Raw genomic sequence first — 20,386 nt, 5'->3', positions numbered from 1 at the left:
TTTATTGGCTGTCGCAGTGACTGAAAGGCATGGCATACATATTACCTTGTTCTGCAGCTTGCCCTAACCGCTATGGCGTCAACGTTAATAGCTCTGAATGATGGACGAAAGATTTATATATGCGATTCCATCCTATTGACTGTACATGTACTATTGCAAAACATACAGTGGTGAAAATGATACAATTCACATGTGTCAAATTAACTCCAAAATGTGGCAACTTTATCATACATGTATATGGAATGACATAGCATGATTATTTGTTTTGGAGAAATTAGGATATGTGTAAATTCATTTATTGTGGAAAGACTGTTGTGACTGAGACTTATATAGAGGTGCTTTGCATGATATTACTGATTACTGTCAGTGTTGGATTGATTGATTGAAGGTGCTTAACGTCCTTGTCAAATACCTTAATAAGCCATCAAGTCACCAAAAAGTATTTGATTAAAGAAAATAAAAAATGACATCAGATTCAAAGATGACTTATAAACAAGAGCCGACTATAGCTTACTAAATCAAAATGAATATTACAACTTCTTGTAATGATCATAACAAAGGTTTTTTAACAGTTATAAGGAGCCAATGGTCAAGGTGTTTTCCCTGCTGGATTATAAAGAGCCAATGGTCAAGGTGTTTTCCCTGCTGGATTATAAAGAGCCAATGGTCAAATGGAGTTAGTTATCACTAAACAGGGATCTTAATGAAAATGATGTCGCATAACCTTTGGATTATGCTTATGCTTAAACCCAGGGTTGGAAAAGTTGAGAAACAAACAATACAAAGCCAGTATATATTACATAATATTATGGGGAAAAAAATACAGAAAAATATCAATCGCACGACACGAAAAAAATACAGAAAAATATCAATCGCACGACACGCACAAACATCTAAGAGTATCTAAAAGACTTAAGATTGCCATCAGGAATGTTTAAAAGGTGCACATTGGTACCAAGTGAACCAACTGAATATTGGTTGATTGGGCAGGCATGTTTACGCTCTGTTTACTTGTGTGCATTGGTTTTCTCACCACTCTTGACTGGTGCTTTCTTGCTCTAAAGATAAATTCTTACAGCATTCAAGTCCACTTCCAAGGTTGATGTAAATTCATCCATTGTGTTACAGTTCAATCGTGTACATACTAGATCGTGAGGTAAAGCATAACTCATTCATATATTGTCTAGGAAATTCTGTAGGTGTTACAATACTCTAAGTGGAAAAGTTTTCTCCCTTGAAAGACTGGTCATCTAAGAATGAGACACACAACAATGAAATGGTCTTGTCATTGTTTTGTTTGATTGTTGGTGTTCCCAGGTTGTTATCCGGACATATCCTATATTGTAATCTTTCATACCTACTGGTGTAATACTGGCTGGTCTAGGGTAATACACTCATGCCGCCTGAGGCTGTATTGTGTAATAGGGAGGGTTTTCCACAAGAGACCCGGAGGGGCGATCCGACTGTAGCTCCCGTTATATGTATAAGTCCCAAATCGTGATCGTATAGTATTTTTAGTATACAACAGAGTCCACAGTCGTCACAAATCCTCTCCGGATTCCGTTTCCTCCACAGGTTACAGGCCTGTATCTCAACAGGTTCGATCTCCAGGATGTAGCGGAAGCACTGACACTAATCCAATAACTCAACTAGGTAAATCCAGGTACAAATAACTATTTATTATATAAAGACAAGTAATACAGAATTGACAAAGAATATATTTACAATAGTGCCTGATGTAGACAACTTACAGTAAGAGAAACAAGTATACAATTATCCTATATGAAGCAAAACCCTAACTATATAGCTACAGAACAACAAGACCACGTGTTCCCAAACACAGTCCAACAACACCTAACGGGAGACAACCGACCTACCAAATGTTCCCAACTCTAAGAGACATAACTAACTGCGTAAATAGGTTTCCTATGGATGTCTAAGCCCTAAGCCCCTGACGATCCCCTACTACACTGTGCGAACTAGGTTTCCTATGGATGTCTAAGCCCTAAGCCCCTGACAATCCCCTAGAACGACACAAACCCTTGTTAGTCATGTAGCTCTAAGTATAAACCCAAATGGTAGTTCAGAGACCCCGCAAGTGTTGCACTGTTGACAGTGCACGGCGTGGTTCTGTCCCTAACCCATTCTCCCTAGTCAAGACCAAAGCTTCCTTAGAAGCAGCCCCTTTTATAACGACACATCAACCCAGTACCCCAAAGTGACCACTGATTGGTCAAAGTCCGGACAGAGCACCATATTTAGGTTAAACCGTTGCTACAACAACCCACCTACACACTAAATATAACTTCCGCTTAAATACAGACAAGGCTCAACTGACTGATAAACACCTCCCACGTGTACCACACGTGTACTCCGGCCAGCAGTCAGCGGTCAGCATCGGGGTGATCATGAGGACAACTAGGTTGATGAATGTGACTGCTAAACAGCAAGCACACCATAGATAAGACCTGTTCTCATGTAGTATTCCCCTGAATTTGGGTCAAAGATACATATGTAATAGATCACTGAAGTGAAGACTTAGAAGAGTGCAATAACAAATATACATACTGTAGAAATAAATGCAACAATGATAGAAACCCGTTCTATCACACTCCTCCCCCCTAAGATCAAAGTACAATTTGACAAAAATTTCCTTTGTCTAAAATAACCTTAAATGCCACATGACCCCCTATAGGTAATGTGCATCCCTGCATCGTGCATGTATTCTTACTTAGGAATTGCCAAGATATTTGGTCAACTCTTACACCCCTGTAATCTTAGACCTGAGTAACGACCATTCCACAGGAAACATATGCCCGAAGATATAGCACTACCATACCAATTGGTTCAAAATTAGGATGGTGTCAACTACAAACAACCCAAAGTAACAACAACACAACCTAAACAGAATCATTCTATAACCATGATAGACGTAAGCTCAATTAAAGATAACTATCTATATAAGCTTTAGTATTATTATCCAATAATGACTGAGTATATTACATGTGCATAGTCTTCCAACATCAGTATCCACAAATGCATAATAGAGCAGGCAGTACTGACCTCCATCATGTACCCAATGTATGTAAGCACCAATGTACATGTATATAATCACTATAAACTGTATAAGAAATAAGAAACATGGACAACCAACTAAGCTCGAAAATATCAACAAAATCCAGAGCGATGTCAAGTTTGGCTCTCTCATGACCCTAAATTTAACCAAAGTTCTTAAAAACCTACCAGTAGTATCAATACTTGATTTACTAAACAAGTATCAAAGCTTGGTTTACTAAACAAACACCTGCAAAATAAGTGATATAAAATTTATAGCTGAAAATTATAGCACTGTAAGATCCAATAGAAATAGATGTACAAAATCACATTATCACTTTAAGCTTCGCAATGTCTTTTCTGTTTCGAAGTTAATCCATTATTCAAAAAGAATAAATACAGTCAAAGTTCACTTTTATTACAGTTCAATAACACTGGATATGGTTAATTTCACATGTGGTCCAACATCAACTCGGCTTTTGGTTCCTCTTCTCCCTCACGGAGGTACGTAACGTCTCCGTGTCGTCAGTACAGCTGACATCGTTTGATGATTTCCATAACGTCTGTTGAAATATGTGCGTTTCACAGAATACTCGTGCATGTCCATTGTGTCTAGACATTGAAGTATGTGGTGAGGTCACTTCAGGACAAACGAGTGTTCATCCTCACAGGAGGGAACTCCAGTACTGGTCAGTTAGATCCGGTCAGGTAATCCGATATCCGTGGTACCGATACACCAATTCCTCTAGCTCTGACCCTGGCCGATCAGATAACAGCACTCCCCCTTAAGTGGTCTGGCCCTCTTTCTATAGACCCCCTCCCAAGAGATACTATGGGAGTTCAGTTATAATATAATTGATTCACCCCACTAGCCTAACACTAGTTTTGGATTATACGCACACAATTAAGTAATCTAATTAAGACAAAATTAAATTCAATACTGGCAACTGTTTGCAGTCGCTCTGATTGTTACACTTGTAGGTACCCCCTTCCCGCATGTTATTGTTTACAGCATAACTATTTACAATTTAGTTATCTCGTTCCCTACACATGTACATTTTCCGAGAAAACCAACAAGTACACACCCTAGTTACGGAGGAAACCAAACCTTTGGTTTACTTGCTCTAACTACTTTAGCAGTCTGACAAAAGCCATCCTTTTCTAGCAACATCAGTAGTCTTGAACAGACTGGTTTGTGTTTACTAGCAGTATCTTCAGGACAAATGGGACTTAAGTTAGTTGACCTAATCATTCCAAGTAAAGCTAACAAAATGAACCCTATAGCTACCATGACAACCATAACCTTTACCAAGGTAACGCTTTTGTGTGCTAGGCTAGCTTCATTTTCATCCTTGTTTGATACTTGAACATCCCTAGAGTCTTCTACTAACTCATTGTCCCGTTTATCAGTAGCAATGGTCTCAGTATTGCCGACCTGAAGTTCAAACTTTATTTCGCTCGTAGTTACAGGCTCTGTTTTATTTTCTCTCTCGTTAGATTCAACCTGCTGTTCTATACTCATAACAGAGAGAATTAGTTTATTACACTCAAAATTTTGTCTGCTTAGCTGTATATCCCCCTTATTTGTCTCTAAAATGGCATTTTCTAATTGAATGGAACTACAATGTGCTGACAAGAAATCCATTCCCAGTATCCCAGACAAATTCTTAACTTTTGAAACTACAAAGTTCTGTATGAACACAGATTGTCCAATTTTAAACACTAAAGGAATACACCCCTTTACCTCGAGTTGGTTCCCGTCGGCTGTGGTGAGATTTGTATCAAATCTCTGTAGCGACTCTACACCTAGCCCCAACTTTATAAACTCGTCAAAGGATAGAACAGAAACCGGGGACCCAGTATCTATCAGCATTCCACATGTTACCTGTTGTACTTGCACCTCTGCATACAGACAACCTATGCCCGAACGTACATTTTGTAACCCTAATGGAACCTGGCCCGATACTTTTCCCTCCCTTTCTAGTTTCCATTCAGTTTTCTCCCAAATCCCCAACTCTGACTTAGAAATACCTATAGTATTTAATGTATTTGGACAGGCTGACGTCTCGGCCCTGATCCCAGCCCTAATCAGTTTTTCCAACTGACTAATTCTATCTTCTAGTTTCTGTAGGTTTTGCAACCTTTTACATTCTCGGACATAATGTCCTTCTTGTTGCAATAAACAGGTACTTTACTTTATTGTAATGTCCACCTTCTTGTTTGCAAAATAAACAGGTACCTTTTAATCTGTACTGATTATTGGGGGAACCAGCCCGGGGAGGAGGCGGGCCACTTCTTAACGTGGGTTTTTAATCTATAAATCTTAGTCATAGGTTCTTCAATTGTAACAATTTGGCCACAAACATCCTTTAGGGAAGGGGAACAGAACTTGTATAAAATTTGGCTCTGACCCCCAGGGGGCAGGAGGGGCGGGGCCCAATAGGGGAAATAAAGGTAAATCCTTTAAATCGCTACTAGTCATAGAGTTCTGCATGGATTGTAACCAAATTTGGCCACAAGCATCCTTGGGGAAGGGGAACAGAACTTGTATAAATTTTGGCTCTGACCCCCCGGGGGCAGGAGGGGCGGGGGCCCAATAGGGGAAATAAAAGTAAATCCTATAAATCGCTACTAGTCATAGAGTTCTGCATGGATTGTAACCAAATTTGGCCACAAACATCCTTGGGGGAAGGGGAACAGAGCTTGTATAAATTTTGGCTCTGACCCCCAGGGGGCAGGAATGGTGGGGCCCAATAGGGGAATTAGAGGTAAATATTCAAATTTCTTCAGAAAATAAACAATGAACCTGTATCCAGAATATTACTTGGCATTACAAACACGTGAGCGATACAGGCCCTCTGGGCCTCTTGTTTATCCTTACCCTTCATACTGGACAATTTCTTATCTAGTAAGTTATCTATTTGGTTAATTGTAAGAACTTGTTCTACAGTATTATTTGTTTGTACAGAACATACGGATTTAGACTCTATAGGTTTCTTGGTGGAATTACATGTTACAGCCTCATATTCGACTGCAGAGGAAATAGCCTCATCCAAAGTGCTAGGATGGCCGAAAGTCACTTTCTTTCGCATTTCAAAGTTATGCAGGCCGTTAATGAAATGATCTACCACCTGACATTCCAGGTAATGGTAGGGGATTTCAGGGTAGGCTAGGAGGGCAGTTCTCCTTAAATCATACCCGAAATCAGACGCAGTTTCGTCCTTCCCCTGTTTACGATCCCTAAAAGTAAATCTATGAGCCACACTCCTTTCTTTAGGATTGAACCTTTGGGTGAGATATTGTTTTATCGACTGATAATCTGACAACTGTCCAACAGTAAGGTTACTTAATAATTTCTGGGCTGTTCCCTTTAAACTTATACTTAACTGTTGGGCCTTTTCTATGTCTGTCCACCCGTTCCAGGCAGCTACCTGTTCAAAATGAACGATGTAATCCTGCCAATCACAGCTTTGACCATCGAATGTTTCAGGGTGTCTCTCTTTTCTTCTAACCCTTCTAGGAGGTACAAGAGGTACATATGAACTGGTTTCCAGTCCCGATACCTCATTATTACTATCCTGATCATGCAAGAAACCCTTCTCCATGATAACAATAGTTCCCTAAACAATATGCCACCCAACAATATCCAAATAATACTAAAAACAGCGTACATATAACCTGAAAACTCAGTAGACTGTCTATCACTAGAGGTCTTGAATATTCTAGAGATAAAGCACCTACAACGTCACAAACAAAGTTTAAATCATACTATATAAACGCTTGCTAAATAAAATGTTACAAAAACAACTAAGTTATATAGTTATCACAAGCGTTGAGAAATTGGATAATGTAATCAGTACTTACACAACTACATCCTGGTCACACGCACCATTCTGTAATAGGGAGGGTTTTCCACAAGAGACCCGGAGGGGCGATCCGACTGTAGCTCCCGTTATATGTATAAGTCCCAAATCGTGATCGTATAGTATTTTTAGTATACAACAGAGTCCACAGTCGTCACAAATCCTCTCCGGATTCCGTTTCCTCCACAGGTTACAGGCCTGTATCTCAACAGGTTCGATCTCCAACTTTATTTCGTCATCTACCATAGTAGATTGTTGACCTACTACCCTTGGTTGTCCATGTTTCTTATTTCTTATACAGTTTATAGTGATTATATACATGTACATTGGTGCTTACATACATTGGGTACATGATGGAGGTCAGTGAAAAAAACGAAATAACAAGGATGGCTACACCTTCGAACCCCCTGGACCAGGGACTTTCTAGTACTGAATCGCTGCACCAGCAAACAGACTCCACTGATATGTTGGACCAACACACACAATCAACCGACACTAGCACTGATAAACGGCAACACATACTCACAGAAAAAGGGCGAGAACTTTTTGAAGTAGAAGTCATGAAATATACTGCAAAACTTTCTCGTATGGTAAGAGAAATGGACGAGCTTCTCTTAATTGTAGAGTCAACAACAGAACGGGATCAACAGGCCAATACAGTGATTTCCCTCAAAGATACTTACCAACGCTACTTGGTTTTATCTAAGGAATTTAGAGGATATTTACAAAGACAGAACTCTGGGGAAAGTGCACGAGAACTTACCTCGCACAGTTTAATTGCGAAATCTGTCAGACAGAAACTAGAAGCTGTTTTTGGACCGTGGCAAAGACCAACTGATTGTATGAGTTCAAGAAGTGTGCAGAAGTCTAAACTTTCTAAAACATCCTCAGGTAAATCCTCAGCAAGTGTGATAATAGCACGTCAAAAGGCAAAACTTGAAGGAGCGAAAGCCAACATGGTATTTGCATCGCGAGAAGCTGATCTCCTTAAAGAAAAGGCTCGGTTGGAGGCAGAGACGTTAATTAAAAATGCAGACATTGAGGCTACGCTTAAGAACTTAAAGGCAGAACAGGAAACCAAAGTGGCCAGCGTAGAAATGGATGCTGTCCTTGAAGAGTTGGAGGGCCCAGGAGAGGATATCTCTGATGTCTCAGAATCAAGTGTTAACCAAAGAACTGTTAATTATGTACAAGAACAGAACCAATTGAAATCCGACACCTTTTTACAGTCAGGGCACTCTAATGTTTCCACACATAATGATGCTCCGAACCTACTTGTACAGGAACAGTTACAAGGGAAACACGGACCTTCAGAGGCTCAGACACAAGCTCCTCACTCACCTCATGCACAGGCTCTCTACATGCCACTAGAGGCTCGGACACAAGTTCATCACTCACCTCATGTACAAGCTCCCTTCATGCCACCAGAGGCTCGGACACAAGCTCCTCACTCACCTCATGTACAAGCTCCCTTCATGCCACCAGAGGCTCGGACACAAGCTCCTCACTCATCTCATGTACAAGCTCCCTACATGCCACCAGAGGCTCGGACACAAGCTCCTCACTCACCTCATGTACAAGCTCCCTACATGCCACCAGAGGCTCGGACACAAGCTCCTCACTCATCTCATGTACAAGCTCCCTACATGCCACCAGAGGCTCGGACACAAGCTCCTCACTCGTCTCATGTACAAGCTCCCTACATGCCACCAGAGGCTCGGACACAAGCTCCTCACTCACCTCATGTACAAGCTCCCTACATGCCACCAGAGGCTCGGACACAAGCTCCTCACTCGTCTCATGTACAAGCTCCCTACATGCCACCAGAGGCTCGGACACAAGCTCCTCACTCACCTCATGTACAAGCTCCCTACATGCCACCAGAGGCTCAGACACAAGCTCCTCACTCATCTTATGTACAAGCTCCCTACATGCCACCAGAGGCTCAGAAACAAGTTCCTCACTCACCTCGTGTGCAAGCTCCCTTCATGCCACCAGAGGCTTGGACACAAGCTCCTCACTCATCTTATGTACAAGCTCCCTACATGCCACCAGAGGCTCGGACACAAGTTCCTCACTCACCTCATGTACAAGCCCCCAATGTGCCACCAGAGGATCAGTTACATGCTTCTCACTATTCTGATGATCATGATGCTGTTAAAGGGCTTTCCAGGTATCTGATAAAACGAGAACTTGTCACAGATCGCCTTATAAAGTTTACTGATAAACCGGAAACTTACCTTTCTTGGAAGGAAACATTTAAAGAAGTAATCAAGGAGGTTGATGCTAAACCTTCAGAAGAGATCGACTTGATGGTTAAGTGGCTGGGACCACAGTCAAGTCCACAAGTGTCCAGCATTAAGACGGCACATGCAGGAGACCATAAAAAAGCTTTGACAAAGGCATGGGAAAGACTTGATAGTTTTTTTGGAAGCCCAGAGAGAGTGGAACATGCTCTAAAACAGAAACTACGTAATTTCCCAAGGTTATCCTACAAAGACAAACCAAGATTCTATGAACTGTCAGATACATTGAACGAAATACTTGCTGTAAAAGAAGATGAAAAATACAGTGGACTTCTCAGTTACTTTGACACATCAATTGGCGTAAATCCTGTAATACAGAAACTGCCGGCTGGTCTTCAAAACAAATGGCGTGATAGGGCTATGACCTTCAAACGCACACATGGTGTCGCATTCCCACCCTTTTCATTCCTCTGTGTATTTGTTCAAGAGATAGCAATGGCACTGAATGATCCAGGTTTCGACTATATAAGCAGTAGTGCTGATTCCGACAACCCAGTAACACAAGGTAACAGGAAGAAACCTCATGTATCTGTTCACAAAACATCCGTCTCAGAATCAGTATCTGGTCGAGTGGAATCTAGGTGTTTGATTCACAATGCTGGACACTCATTGAATGACTGCCGGGTATTCAAAACAAAAAGCATCAAGGATCGTAGAGATTTGCTAAGAAAACATGGACATTGTTTTCGGTGCTGTGACGGCAAACATAAGAAACAAGACTGTAAGGAGGAGGTAAAGTGTAACATTTGTAAGAGCATAAATCATTCAACAGGTATGCACAGCGACCACAGTCCTGTGGTGGCTCAGGATCATGGCGGGGAGAAGGAGAAGGTAAACGTTAAATGTACTGAAATTTGTGGAAAGCATTTTCAAGGAAAATCATGCGCAAAGATAGTCCTAGTCACAGTTCGTCACAAGGGCAGTAGGAAAGATCCTATTCGAGCATATGCAATTCTGGATGAGCAGAGTAATAGGTCACTTGGAAGGAAAGAACTCTTTGATATCTTTGATCCTGATTCAGTATCAGATAATTATCTTCTTTCTACATGTAATGGGAAAGTGGAAACAAGCGGTAGACAGTCATCAGGTTTCATCATAGAGTCTATAGATGGCACTGCCTCAATGGAACTACCTAACATCATAGAGTGTGACACCATCCCCAACAACAGGGAAGAGATACCCACACCAGAAGTTGCCATTCATTACCAACATTTGACAGATATATCCAGTTGTATTCCTCCTCTCTCGGTCAACTCTGAAATCTTACTCCTGATTGGCAGGGACATGCTGCTTGCCCATCACGTCTTGGAACAAAAGACTGGACCTCCAGGTCATCCGTATGCACAACGACTGCATCTTGGGGGGTAGTTGTCGGTGAGTCCTGTTTGGACGGACTCCATGCACCGTCATCTAATGCAAACGTCCTGAAGACGTTACTGAATCCTGCACCAGGACATACTTCAGTCTTAAGCCCATGTGACAGCAAGATCCGGGTTTCTGACATTTTTCATCGCACTGAAAAGGGACAACAAACTGGGAAAGTCTGTGGAAGATAAAGCCTTCTTGTCTCTGATGGAAAACCAGATGAAGAAGGAACACACAGGACGATGGATAGCGCCCCTTCCTTTTAAGGAAAACAGAGATCGCCTACCCAACAATAGGAAACAAGCCATGGACCGAGCTAAAAGCCTTGATGAAAGCTTAGACCGTAACCCTGTGAAAAGAGAACATTTCTTAGAGTTCATGAAAGGCTTACTGGACTCTGGGCATGCGGAAATTGCCACTGCTCTTGATCCAAACGAGGAATGCTGGTTCCTACCATTGTTCGGAGTGTACCACCCCCAGAAGAAAGACCGCATCAGAGGCGTTTTTGATTCTTCGGCAAAGGTGCAGGGCAAGTCTTTGAATAGCGTTTTGATGTCAGGACCAGATTGGTAGTAATCCATAGTCGGATTGCATGGCTACCCGTGCAATAAAGCCTCGTGACGTCACCGTGTTAACAAAAGGAGTAGATATGATAGGACCAGTATTTGGCCTTAATTTTTCAGGCCGAAAAATATTAACTCTGATCCACATCAATTTCAAATCAATAAATACTCTCATACTTGCCATTCATCAAAACATAACTTTTTATAACCATGTACACGATGTGCTCCACCTATGACTTCATCAAACTGATGATTTTCCTCTTCTCGCCAAATTTTGCTAGAAATTCATCATCTTAATGTTAGAAAAGGCTTGAAATGGATTTGGCCGCCACTTTGGAGCAACTTTACATTTTGCATGGATATGCGTAAATACACGATACACAACGTGTTAAAATCTCTTTCTGCTCCACGAAGGCGGCCACATTCATTTTTAGAGAAAACCACTCAAAAAGTATGATTTTTCAAGGATTTTTGTGAAAAATGGCGGGAAACTGCATGTTGATGACGTCATAGTGAACATAATTGGCACATGTGGGATATTTTCGGGATGTAATGTGTTAGCAAATGTATTCAACAGTTTTATTGCAAAATATTTTGTTCTTTACTGGAGAATTAATTTTAGGGCCATATTCGAGTCTTAACGTACCTTCTCCTTTCTATTTCCTTGGTAAAATTTTAACATTTTTTTTTCACAAACTTGACTGGTTTTACAATAAAAGATGCAAACAAAGGAATTTTTGTTGAAAACATCACGTAATTTTTTCATATATGAAAAATTGACTTTCAGTCGTGGATTTCTTCGAATTTATTTCCAAATAGTGGGATATTATAGGTGTAAAATTGCAATAAAACGTCGAGGTATGAAAGAAAACCCTCAGCAAGCCTCGAGTTTTACAACATTTTGTAACTCTCGGGTAGAATATCCCTATCCTACATATCCACATATGAAAGAGTCTTATATTCTTAAATACAAATATAGTTATTGATATTAGACTAAAACATGTAAAGTATCAGTACTGACCATGTGATACCTACACAGCTGTACCTGATACTATATTTTACTTGGATACAATTTGTGTATCGATGTATGTCTTATGATTCGTTTCGATATGACACCTGCCAGTTTGAATATTCATTTTTTGATAGATTTGGATTCTTAATTAAATGGATAATGTTTTAATTGATATAAAGATTTTGTGACTTTCCTTTCAAGAGTCAATCCATTGTCCATACATTTCAAGCAACTGACAAAATACAATAGGCTATATCAAGACAACTTTGACACATTGCACCTCGATGATATAGACATGGAGTGTATCTGTATACTGTGTACATATAATACCTGGTAGGCTTTCTCTATAGGAGATTTCAGAAAAGATGGCGTGACGTCACAGAAAGTTTACATCCGGGTCCTCAAAGGTACAAACACAGTATGGCGACTAATAAAAACAATAACAGACATGTACATCCCTGCTACACAGTCGATACTTTTGTAATAGTGTCAATTTAGCATTAATTTATTTGGTATTTGTATTAACAAATATGTACATCAGGTTACCGTATATGTTTACCTGTGTGTAGTACGTGAGTGTATATATTACACTGTTATGTAACACCTGTGCAAACCTGTCTGCCAGGGTTCAGAGGTTATATTGAGAGTGACCATGGGCCATTGCGCACCCGCGTTTTTTAGGGTGGAGGTGATTTCGTGTACGCCGTCACTCCCGTACTGCCCGTTGTAGAGGAAGGACGTACATGTATATATGACTATATTGATCTAGAGCGCACGTTCCATACGACGTACGGGTGTTCCCGGGAGTCGGGCCCTCTTCATTCATGAAGAGGGTGTTTTTATGGAGTAATAAACTTCATCATTGGATTACTTTCTGCGTGGAGTGCTTCATTTCTTTAAAACCACCAAGTAGACCCTGTTACACTTTGACCAAAGTATACACATTCATACTTGCAAATTCCGATTTTAAAATTGTTTCTTATTGTTTCAGAGGTTACAGACATTTACATTTTTATATTTACAATTGTTTATTGCTAAATATATTTATGTAGATATAGTGTTGAAGCCAGCTTGCGAAGCGGTGTCGGGCCGTCACAGTACCCATTTTTTCTTCACAGGTAGAAATCCATGTTGTGAAAAAGTTATGAATGGATAATTGATTTTATTGTGTAATGTTTCTGTTATACATGAAAAAGCTGTTCACATATAATAATCATCAAACTTTATCGTAAAACTCATCTTAGCCATTCTAAATCGTAATTTTTTTCCCGGGGGAGACCCCCGGACCCCCCTAACACCAAATTCTCACGCCTTTGGGCGCTCGCAAATTCATCAAAATGCATCGTAAAAATCATCTAAGCCATTCTAAATCGTAATTTTTTCCCGGAGGAGACCCCCGGACCCCCCTAACACCAAATTCTCACGACTTTGGATGCTCGCAAATTCATCAAAATGCATCGTAAAACTCATCTAAGCCATTCTAAATTGTATTTTTTCCCGGGGGAGACACCCGGACCCCCCAATCACAAAAATCTCGCGCTGTCGGGCGATCGCAAAATCATCAAAATACATAAAACTCATCCCGTGGGTCACCCTCAGACCCCTAATAAACCAAAATTTCGCGCCTTCGACGCTCACACGCTAATTCGGCCCATTTGCGTATTGGTTAATTTCCTTTAAGCGATCCCACTGTCTATAAATGGTTGGGAGTTGAATTAATCTCCTACTGTAGGTGGGCGGGGGGGGGGGGTACAAAATATTGAGGACCTTTGCCCCCCCATCTTCCTACGCCACTAAACAGGCATTTGATTCTATAAATGACTGTGATAAAACATCATTCATCTCCTGAAGAGCAGAGGTAGCTGGGAAAGCGCTAGAGATTCATACTTTTTTCTATAGATATTCATATACGTAGTACTGTACAGTATTGACATTTAAGAGAGAGAGCTCTCTATATAAACTTAGTACTGTACAGTATTGACATTTATTTTGTGACATCATGGTAATCATTCATTATCGATAGTTTATTATATAACTCGAACCATCAGTTTATAAAAACAACTAATGAGTAGTCATTTTTAAGTCTTATCTACTTTGTACTATAAAACCGTTAGGTCACAGATATCATAAAAGAAATCAACGGAAATTTTGACATCATTACTCTGAACAGATGGTCATAAAACTTGACAAACTTGATCGTAATCACATTGCTTGTATGACGGATGTTCATCAATGTGACTGTGGTAAAATTTTAAATGTCAAGATGGCTTTTAGTAGAAAATGACAAAAATAGGAAAAAGATGTTTTGGTCTACTTGCTGTGTATTTGTAATTAAGTTACCTACACAACTTCTACATATTATTGAAAAAGGTATTCATTATTTCACAATTCTAATTATAGAAGAAAAAAATCCTTCTTGTACAGTCATTTAATGTTGATACCTTTCAATTTGCTATTAGAAATATGAGTGACTCCATTCATGTGAACAAATAAAGATACTGGAAATATTTCTAGATACAAAAATACTATGGGTATGTACAATGAAAATATGGACAAAAATACTATGGGTATATAAATATGGACAAAAATACTAAGGGTATATAAATATGGACAAAAATACTATTGGTATATCAATATGGAAAGAAAATTACTTGTGTTTATTTCATGTTTGCTAAAATAACAATTGGGAAAAACAAAAACAAAAAGCCAACATAATACTGGCTACCTAACATTAAACTATTGGAAAAATGATGTAATGATGAATGTTTCTGCTTTCATTTCAGTTTTACTGTCTGTATGTTCCTTACTCTGTGATCCTAATCCAGATGATCCACTTGTTCCTGAAATAGCCAGAGTATTAAAGACCGATAAAGACAAATATAACAACAATGCTAAGGAGTGGACAAAGAAATATGCCTCATAACTAGTACAAAGGTACAGCTATCAAATTGATCGTGATTAAGCTAAAACATGTAGGTGGAATGTATATTGAAACAAAACCACATTTGCATAGTTGGAGATTATTATGTAATATATTGGTGGTTTAGAGTGTTTGGTTTTACGTCTGATTAACAGCCAAGGTCACTTAGGGACATCCCAGATTTCAAAGAGAGAAGAAAGCTAGAGAAACGGAATAAAATCTCCGACCAGCAGTCAGTACCTGGCAACTACTCCACTTAAGATTCAAACTTGCAACCCAGAAGTAGAGGGTTTGTGATAATTATCTATAATGTGTCGGTATCACTCGATCACAAAATTACCCCATGTAATCATACCATTACATTACATAATGCTTTGTTTTATGATTTATGTGCTATTTATAGACAAGGTCATTTAAGTGCTAGGTTTAAGAGGTAGAGGAAAGTTGGAGTACTTGGAGAAAAATCACTGACCTTTTGGAATTGTCAGATTTTGAAATCTCCACCCAGAGGTAGAGGGCTGATGGTAATGAGCTGGGACACCTCCCGCGGAATGTCTTGGATATAAATGTTTTACATCCAAGGGGTTCTGAGAGGAGACACCTTACTTGCCCATCACAGCCCCAACTTATATTATATCCATCTGTAATGGTATACTGCTTTGTATGTAAGATTATTTTTTGGTATTTTGCAGAGAAAACGATATTGAATTACGTGTGAACTACCAAGACGGATAAATCACGAACAAGTTTATTTGCCTGTGGATTAAGGAGAATGGGTTTTAACAGACTGAGTTTATACATGAAATGACAACACAGATGGCGGTGATGGTGAAGATTAAGGAATCCACTTTAAAGATATCTAAAACATCAATATTCACCGTCAATGTTGCCAAAAATACTATACTCTGTCAGGGAGATCAGCTCAGTCATACACTTTATATTTCATTCATTGATTAACAGGTTTCTCTCATTAATTATTTTACCGGTTGTTAACAAGCTGTTTTAATGCCCCTGATATGTGATAGAGACTTTGGACCAGACCTGGCTACAGAACATTGATGGGATGGGAATGATAGGAATTATTTCGCAGGTGTTTCAGTACTCTCAAGTAGACTTGTAGTTATGAGGAAATGTCCACTCATTCCTGGAAGTTTTGGAAAAATGTTTACATTATGATAATTACTAACGTTCACAAGGACATTTCTGTTCTGTTAAACTGGACATCAGAAATTAGATCTCACGGTTCTCTTTCATGTGTATTATTTTTTTATAGAACAAATTAGAATCAGTCCAGTGAAACAAACTGAACAAGTCATGTTGTTTAAATACAAACCATATTCAAATGAATTGAAGATAGATGTAGATAGACTGAAGTGTTTCTGATGTGGATTATCACGATAATCAAATGATAAAGCATCAAAATGAAAGTTAATGTTTTCAAAGCATACCATACCTGTCATGGGCCAAAGTTTGTGGGAAACTTACATGACAGAAACGGGAGATTTTTTGAAATTTTGGGACCCACGTGGGTCATATTTTTTCGAACTGATTTTTGCTTTATATTTTTAGGAATCTCTAGTCCAATGAAGGAAACGTGACGGGTGTGGCATACTGCCTTTTTTCTCACTTTGACAACCATTCAACTAAATTGTACGATATTTGAAATTGCTTATACAATTTTTCACCTTTTATTTAGATAAATATAGTTGACATTAACTCCATTGATACAAGTATTTAGAAATCTACACCAGAAGAAATATCTTGAAAATTTTCTTTACGCTTTCCTGAAGAAGAAGTTTACCTGTTTTATATGTGACCAAAGTTTGATACTAATCTAGTCACATGCCAGCTGTGCTACATGTACAGAGATGTATAGTTCGGCTATCATTTTTTTTGCCATTGAACATTTATTTTTACCTTAACTTCCTCAAATTGTGTAGTTCCTGTTGTACATGAGTTGGTATTTTTTTTTCCAAGTCAAAAAATATTACATCACAGGCTTTTGGTTCTATAGTTAAACAGACACATATTGATATATGTGTAATACCACACACATGCATTGATATATGTGTAATACCACGCACATGTACTAATATATGTGTCTGTGTAACTGGACACAAAAGCCTTTGATTGCAGAGGGTGCTTTTGAAATACGCTTCACATCTAATCATAAACATCTTTTCTAGAATAGTTAACGAAATAGAGAGCAGATTTACATGTACAACAAATTCATGTAATCTGAGGTAGTGTTTCGAGATATACATGTATAGTGCTTTTGAAAAAATCTTTTGTTTTTTGTTTTTTCTATATTGTCCTCATCATCAATGTTACCAAAGTGAACTACACCTCTTAGCTGTGTTACTTTCTTCCAAACAAATCTACAGAAAATATTCACATCACTCTCAAAAAACTTCCTAAACACATACAAATTATCTAGGAGTCCCATTGAACAATGATAACAACATTTTTAGAATGCATGCTAACAATTCCTGAAGAGATTTTGTATTTACCTGGTATGTAAATAAATTGTATTGTGTCATCATGAATATTCATGGTCCATTCATTGATTGGTCAGCTACAGATACCTGTTAATGGTGATATAATAAATGTTACCTATTAAGTTGTTAGTTCTCAACAGATTATGTGTTCAATGTTTATATATGATAAATGATGTAATACTGTACCTTTATGGTCTGTATTCACTGATATAAGAATTAGATTTTAACAAGGTAACACTAAGTTTTAGCTTATTTTCATGTTTCAGTGATTTCATCCTGTCTCTTTACTCTATCCTTTTGCACTATTTACAGTTTTAAAACAGACATACTATTGTTTTAGGATTGAAATACCATTTATCAATATGAGTAAAGAAGCGTTCAACATATGCAGTCAAGCCAAACCAACCTTTGGTTTTTGTTTTTAGATTTTTCTCTTTCCGAATCACTAAAAATTATTGTGCTAGTCAGTAGTTTTATTTGACTTCATTGTTGACAGTAACATTGGTTGTAGATGAAGAGTTCTGTACAGTAATGTCAAAATCTTTGTTTAAATTTTGATATGTATTGTAGTGCATCAGCCAGGATAGTATTTCCTGTCTGAGGGATACACGTGAAAATAAAGAAAAAATACCCTGTCACAACTTGATCTGTTATTTTTATATTACATTTGTCACTCCTGTCTGGTCTTATTTTAACAGGAGCAGCAATTATTGAACTAAATACTACATTTTTAGCCTATTTGTTACCGCTATTTCTCAGAAAGTACTGAAGGATCTATCTCAAATTTCATATGAAGGTTCCCCTAGGGCCCAAGGAGTGTCATGCTGATTTTCAGATTGACCAGAAAAAACAACATGGCCGCCAGGCAGCCATCTTGGATTTGGGTAGCTGTTGTTTGTTACTGCTATTTCTCAGAAAGTACTGAAGGATCTGTCTCAAATTTCATATGTAGGTTTCCCTAGGCCCTAGGGCCCATGGAGTGTCATGCTGATTTTCAGACTGTTGGGAAAAATAATATGGCCGCCAGGCAGCCATCTTGGATTTTGGTAGTTGATATTTGTTACTGCTATTTCTCTAAAGTATGGAAGGGATCTGTCTCAAATTTCATATGTAGGTTTCCCTAAGGCTCAAGGAATTTCATGCTGATTTTGAGACTGATCGAAAAAACAATATGGCCGCCAGGCAGCCATCTATGATTTTGGCAGTTGATGATTGTTACCGCTATTTCTCAGAAAGTACCGAAGGGATCTGTTTCAAATTTCATATGTAGGTTTGAAGTTTCCCTAGGGCTGTAGAATAGTCATGCTAATTTTAGACTGATAGGGAAAACAATACTGCCGCCAGGCAACCATCTTGGATTTCGGTATTTGAAGATTGCTACCCCTGTTTCTCAGAAAGTACTGAAGGGTTCTGTCTCAAATTTCATATGTAGGTTTCCCTAGGGCCGTAGTTGAGAATATCGCATTTTGAGACAAATCGGTCAACAAGATAGCCGACCGGCTGTCATCTTAGATTTTTGTATTTGAAGTTTGTTACCGCTATTTCTCAGAATGTATTGAAGTGATATATCTCAAATTTCATGTGTAAGTTCCTCTATGGCTCTAGTTGTACATATTGCATTTTAGGACCGATCGGTCAACAAGATGGCCGACCGAGCGCCATATTGGATTTTAGTATTAAAAGTTTGTAACCGCTATCAGTTTTCAGAAATTACATAGGAATCTGTCTCAAATTTCATATGTTGATTCTCTTTAGGCCCTAGAAGTGCATATTGCATTTTAGGAGACATTGATCTTCAATATGCGGCTGGTCGCCATCTTTGATTTTGTTTGTAAAATTTGAAAAGCAGAGAAAAGATCATCTTTCCATTGTCAGACATGCATCATTCTTTGGTGGACACCAAGATCCCTCTGGGATCTCTTGTACTCATTCATTTTGATAAGATGTACATACACCTATATCATTAGCGATCAGTAGCATTTGTATATTGTATTCATCTCGCTCTCATCCAATGTTTTAAGTCAGAAAAAACGCTATCTAAGAAAGTAAAGAAGATCAGGCCTATGGAATAATGTTTTTGAACGAACACACATTATATGTAGGTGTGTTTAACTACATACAAGGTATCTTTTAATGAAACTAGCAGTTAAAACGCGACCACTTCAATGATAAAGTGTCTTGCCATGTTGTGTGTCATTCCTGGACGATATCCAGACCCTATGGTCACAGCCGAACACTAAGTGTGGAGGTGTACATCTAAACTTTAAAAAAAAGACGTCTGAATATATATATAACCACGTAATGTTCCCAGAAACATTACAGATAACTGATTTAAATCACTATACACCTACAGGTAGGTACAGTGTATATTGTATATCGGACTGTGACTGGACTGGGGATTTCCGTTGTACCAGGAAGTTTTAACATTCATGGAAATCGTCACATAATATGACCAAGTTAGATAATGCATACTACGGAAGACCTTTACTGACGTAATACTGTTTGTAATATATGAACGTATAGTTATGTCTGTCTGCCTTTGTAACGGACGTTGTCGTAGCACTGGAAGACGCTTAATCCTCCGGAACATGGTGTCATAATATTTCCCTGTAAATTCGAATACCTCTATTATAGATCTTATGTTAGCCACATATTGAGAAAGCGATATGGGATAAATGTAATACAAGTTATAGGTGTAATTGTTTAGTAGTCTTTTGACTTATACTAAAACGATATGGTATAAATATAATACAAGCTAAAGATGTAATGGTTTAGAAGTCTTTTGACTGATACTAAATCTAGATT

At 38.7% G+C, this 20,386-nt stretch overlaps 1 protein-coding gene across 1 annotated transcript in view; it reads left to right on the top strand.

Moving 5' to 3' along the window:
- The window catches only part of LOC138323426 (ubiquitin-conjugating enzyme E2-17 kDa), a 63,962-nt gene extending 45,740 nt beyond the window's left edge, over positions 1 to 18,222 (top strand). The window contains exons 6-7 of the mRNA XM_069268039.1: positions 14,947 to 15,097; positions 15,776 to 18,222. Of these exons, the coding sequence (XP_069124140.1) occupies positions 14,947 to 15,086 (140 nt within the window). The 3' untranslated portion in view covers positions 15,087 to 15,097; positions 15,776 to 18,222. The remainder of the gene's footprint in view (positions 1 to 14,946; positions 15,098 to 15,775) is intronic.
- The last annotated feature ends 2,164 nt before the right edge of the window (positions 18,223 to 20,386 follow it).

The sequence above is a fragment of the Argopecten irradians genome, chromosome 5 (assembly GCF_041381155.1).
Source record: "Argopecten irradians isolate NY chromosome 5, Ai_NY, whole genome shotgun sequence".
NCBI classification, from domain to species: Eukaryota; Metazoa; Mollusca; class Bivalvia; order Pectinida; family Pectinidae; genus Argopecten; species Argopecten irradians.
Note: the sequence above shows the minus strand (reverse complement) of the source record. Positions and strands in the feature narration are given on the sequence as shown.